Genomic DNA, 5,711 nt, shown 5'->3' on the forward strand with positions numbered 1-5,711 from the left:
ATCTATCACACGACAAGTATGTGGCTAAGATTCTCAGTCTTAGGAGGTGGAAAGCGGACAGGTCTATTTCTTCACTCGTCATCTCGGTTGCTGATTGAATGGTCACGACTCTGACTTTGAGCTCTTTCTTTAGTTCCTCAATGGCTTCTGGCAACGTTCTACAAATAAGGGACTGCGCAAGTGAGTTAAGGCTACATATGGAGGTTTACATGCAAAATATCTTATTAAATTCCATACTTGCTCTACCTACCGCACAGAAAATGTTAAAACTTGTTTTCTAATACATTCTTGGTACCCACAACATGCGATAGCCAGTACACATTATGACGTCATATTATGACGTCATCGACCTCTACTACACAAGTTTATAAGAAACATCAACAAAATCGCTTCGGCGCAAGGGCATACCTTATTTTGTTTAACAGAAACAAGGTATAAAAAGACGCAGGATATTCAAAGGATTTAAGATATTGCTGCACAAATGTCGGCACTGCAATTGTTTAGTTACTATTCGTGCAGTTTTAAGTTTAAACAAGGTAAAAATTCACAGTCCAGTGTAAGTTTCTGAAAATTTTTATCGATTGAGCAAGTGCATAGGATTTGTGCAGCAATTTTATTAATTTTAAGAACATTATCTTTAATATTATACATCGTTTATTTTCAATTAGATAGGATATGCCCTTGCGCCGACGTGATTTTGTTGATGTGATTCATTACCTTGAATGGAAGAAAACAATGACGTCATACTATGACGTCATAATGTGCACTTGCATTAATAAACTGTGGATACTAAGTATGTATAAGAAAATCTATTTGAACTCTCTCTGTACACAAAATATACAATTTATGAATTTTTATTAGCTCATTTGCATAGAAATTTCAATATTTAGCCTTAACTCACTTGCGTGATCCCTTATGTGGCACCTCTGCGCAATGGCTATGGTGACGTAAAGCGCGATGTTGAGAGCTGTATTCATCCTTGTTCCGCTGTCTGTACTGAAGTGATGAGACTGGTCAGCTGCGCGGCCCAGTCAGACCAATGTTTATTGCGGTGTACAAACTCAGCGGGCCGGGTCATTGTTTTTTGATTTCTGCAATTTCAATCGGCTGGTCAGAAGTTGCCATAGTCAGTCAGTTGGTCAAGTATTTGTTAATTGAGAGTCTCGTCGGTCTTTAGTTTTATCTGGAGATCAAGGGTGTGTATGGAAAAAAAAACACGCTGACCAAAAAACTTGGTCCGAAAAAAATAAAGTTTTATATTTGTAATATGTACAATACGCCATTTACTGTATGGTCGCTGTCGTTGTAAATACCCCATTAGATTTATAGAATTAAATTTCTCGCGTAATTTCTTTCTTATATCTCTCATGTTATTGATGAGAACTGGTCGATGAAAAACAGTTTCGTTTCTATCTGGTATGAAATATCTTTATTCTCCAGTCTCAATATTTTGTAAAATAAAACCAAAAGAAAGATTCAGTCTAAATATGCGTGATTCTGTTCGACAGGAATTTTGAAGAATTTCAATTAAATTATCTGTAGAGACGTTATTTTCTAATGGATAATTCACAGTTTTCTTTACAGAACCTTATCTCCCTTTGACAAAATGAAGTTTTTATTTGCCAAAAAGGTGTCGCGAAGTCTTTCGTCATCACCCCATGGGTCTGGGTCTCCTCGTTCTTCTCAAGGAAACTGTACTTCTGCTCCTTTACCGCTTTGATGGAGTAGTTTTTGATGGAGGTACAATTCTCTTCTGTTGGTAAAAGACTCACGACATTTCCTGCATGTAACAGAATGACCAGTCGGAGGTGATCCTCTCTGCGACTGCTGATATGATGTTGAGGGTTGGTCCTCCTCGGGGATGAGGCTGATAAGAGGTAGAGGGTTGGTTTTCCTCTTCGGAGATTGTGGATGATCGCTGAGTGTGTGCAACTCTGTGCTCTTTCTTATGGTTTATCAATTCCCTTTTGATATTGCAAACATGACCGCAGCGTTTGCATTTGACACCTTTCCCCTTCCCGCTCGACTTTGATTTTTCTTTAAAAAAATTATAACCAATTGCAAAAATAAATAAATGTAATATGAGAGAGAGAGAGTATGATGTATCTTACCTGTTGATTATTTTCTTTTTCTGTGTCATCCTCCTCCGAAAGTTCTTCCACATTTGGCACCTCAGCATTCTCCATGGATCTATAAATTATTAAGAGTAAATCAGACCATGTGCATGTATTGGAATTACTACTACATAAAAATGAAATATTCCTTCCTTTCTTTATAAGCAAAAATAACCGTTGATACAACCCGAATCCCTTCTTTATTAATCGGTTAACCCATGATACTGTTTTACAAAAAATATATGTATCTTACTTTTGTTCCTCCTTCTCCAGGGAGAGGGCCGGGTTCTTTCGCCTTATCCATTCCTTCAAACCTTCCCCGAAGAGTTGAAGAGTTCTTCTAGCAACTATCGGTTGATTTGCCAGTGCGTGGTCGACCGTCCATGTGAACAAAGTAGTCAAGTTTTTATCGAACTTACTATTTTGTCAATGATTTCTTCCTCAGCTCCGTATAGTTCCTTATCCATAATGAATTTTATAGTGATATATGTAAAAAGTGGATTGTCTTGCACATATATACTGAAAGGATTAAATTACTTTTAATTGAGTAAGACTTCATAACAATTAGTTATTGCTCAAACCGACTGTCATTAATCCATGTGTTGTGTTTTCCTCAGATCGCATATTTGAGTTTAATTAAAATTCAAAATAATTATAACAGGAGTCGTGTGTAAATACACTCGCTCATTGTCAGTTTCTTCAGAACTAATTAACGGAACAATGACTAGAAAACATCTCATCTTCTTTGTAAACGCAATAATAAAGATAAGCCGTTATCTTTAATTAACTTGACACAGATAATAAAGAATTAACACCTCTTTATTAGCAAATCTACTAGCTTGGATCTTGATTTCACAGTAGCTTATGTCACTTACTCTTACAGAATATTACCATCTAGTAATCAATACCTTGAATGAACCATTGATCTGAACTTTATCCGATTAGCAAAGTATGGGTTTTTATTTTACGCCTATAGAAAATTGACATATCTTGGATCCACCACTTTTTAGCTCTTCTGAGCCAAAGGCTCAAAGAGCTAATGCTATGGCCATTTGTGCGGTGTGCGTTAACTTTTTAGAATATGGGCCATAACTCAAGAACCCCTTGGCCAATCAGTGTCAAATTTGTCACAGGGTATCCTTGGCCCAAGGGCTACCATTTATACTAAAATAAGGGTTGGGACCCTAAAACAAGGGGAGATAATCAGGAAAACAAAACCAAAAGTACTGGTTGCTAAAAAATCTTCTTCTCCAGAACCACCAGGCAGATTTTCACCAAACTTACATACAAGGATTAGGATGTGTTGAAGATTAAAAATTGTTCAAGGCATGACCCTGGGGCAAAGGGCGTGGTCTCAAGGTCACTTCAAAGTTGACCTAAATTTACAATTAATAAAAACGTGTATATTTTACTTACTATAAGGACTAGGATCATCAAATCTTGTAAGTTGATGCATCTTACGACTTCACATCACGGTGACCTACTTTTTAAATTTTGCAGGGATTTGTTTTCAAATTGATTTGAAGGCATATTTTGGACACTTTAAGGCCTATGATCATCAAACTTTGTCAGTTGATGCATCTTGGGTCCTCGAACACTGTCAACTGAAAAGTAGGTCACAGTGACCTACTTTTTGAACTTTATGACTTATCCTTTTAAAAACATTAAATCCCATTATTTCAGACACTGTGAGGTTTAGAATCATCAAATCTTGTACTTTGATGCATCTTGGGACTTTAAAACATATTTATGAAAAAGTAGGTCACTGTGACGTACTTTTTGAATTTTGCTGACTTTTGTTTTCAAATTGTTTAAATCGCATATTTTGATTACCTTCAGACCTACAATCATCAAACTTGGTCAGTAGATGCATCTTGGGTCTTTGAAAAATGTTGACCAAAATATAGGTCACGGTGACCTATTTTCGACATTTTATGGCTATATTTATGTATCTTAGGTATTTATTGGCTTAGAATCTTCAAACTTTGTGAGTCGATGCATATTTAGTTTTCGGAGAGTGACGACCAAAAAGTAGGTCACGGTGACCTACTTTTGACATTTTATGGCTTTATTTAAGTATCTCCAGTACTAATTGGCTTAGCATGATCAAACTTTGTGAGTTCATGCATCTTGGATTTTCAGAGAGTTACGACTAAAAAGTAGGTCATGGTGACCTACTTTTGACCTTTTGTGACTAAAATTAAGTATCTCTGGTACATATTGACCTAAAATGATCAAACTTTGTCAGTTGATGCATCTTGGGTCTTCAGAGATTGTCGACCAAAAATTAGGTCACAGTGACCTACTTTTGACATTTTATGGCTATATTTAAGTATCTCAGGCACTTATTGGCTAAGAATCATCAAACTTTGTCAGTTGAGGCATCTTGGGTTTTCGGAGAATGTCAACCAAAAAGTAGGTCACGGTGACCTACTTTTGAATATCTCAGGTATGTATTAGCTTAGAATCATCAAACTTGGTCAGTTTAGGCACCTTGGGTTTTCAGAGAATGTCGACCAAAAAGTAGGTCACTGTGACCTACTTTTGACATTTTATGGCTATATTTAATTATATCTGGTACTTATTGGCTCGGAATTATCAAACTTTGTCAGTTGAGGCATCTTAGGGTTTCATTGAATGTCCAACAAGAAGTAGGTCACGGTGACCTAATTTTGAATATCTCGATTACTTATTGGCTTAGAATCTTCAAATTTTGTCAGTTTAGGCATTTTTGGTTTTTGACTAATGTCGACCAAAAAGTAGGTCACCGTGACCTACTTTTGACATTTGTTGGCTATATTTAATTATCTCTGGTACTAATTGGCTTAGAATCGTCAAACTTTGTAAGATGATGCATCTTGGGTTTTCAGAGAATGTTGAAGTAAGTCATTGTGACCTACTTTTGAATATCTCAGGTACTTATTTAATTAGAATCACCAGTCTTTGTCAATTTATGTATCTTGAGTCCTCAGAAAATTTCAATCAAAAGGTAGGTCACTGTGACCTACTTATGGTATTTTATTATTATATTATATCTTCAGTCTTAACTGGCTAAATAGTATCAAACTTTGTAAGTTGATGCATTTTGGGTCTTATGATACTAATAGAGTTGGAGGCTTCTAATAGAAGTGATAGATTGTACAATTTATCAGAAGAGCGATTCAAGGCCCTTGGGCCTCTTGTATCAAACAGATAGATCCGCCATCTTGGTTTTACACCCCTAGAATTCTGACAAATCTTAGATCCGTCACTTTCTTCTAACCGTTGAGCCGCCATATTGGATCTACCCCAGGGTAGAGCCGCCATATTGGGTCTAGCCTTAATCTCTTAATCCGATACGTAATTTATGGGTTGAAATGCACACCCAAAATTTTAAGGGTCGAAAATTTATGAGTCGAAATCATACCTCCTTATACAGTACCCGCATCGTTATTCTTTACAGGATACACGATACGATAGGATACACGCACGATACGATAGGATACACGCACGATACGATAGGATACACGCACGATAGGACAGGATACACGCACGATAGGATAAACGCAAAACACGATACACGCAAAACACGATAAACGCAAAACACGATAGACCTGA

The 5,711-nt window shown here is 36.6% G+C and overlaps 1 protein-coding gene across 1 annotated transcript; it reads right to left on the reverse strand.

The window, feature by feature from the left end:
* Nucleotides 1–1,496: 1,496 nt before the first annotated feature.
* LOC134261661 (uncharacterized) lies at nt 1,497–5,420 on the reverse strand. Its single transcript, XM_062744082.1, has 3 exons — nt 5,348–5,420; nt 1,773–2,106; nt 1,497–1,678 (listed from the first exon to the last, which is right to left on the reverse strand). Exons 1-3 carry the CDS (start codon nt 5,418–5,420, stop codon nt 1,579–1,581), a joined length of 507 nt encoding a protein of 168 aa, XP_062600066.1. The 3' UTR covers nt 1,497–1,578.
* Nucleotides 5,421–5,711: the final 291 nt, after the last annotated feature.

Source organism: Saccostrea cucullata, unplaced genomic scaffold, assembly GCF_032062105.1.
Source record: "Saccostrea cucullata isolate Sc308-1 unplaced genomic scaffold, CSIRO_AGI_Scuc_v1 ctg3185, whole genome shotgun sequence".
Taxonomy (NCBI): Eukaryota; Metazoa; Mollusca; class Bivalvia; order Ostreida; family Ostreidae; genus Saccostrea; species Saccostrea cuccullata.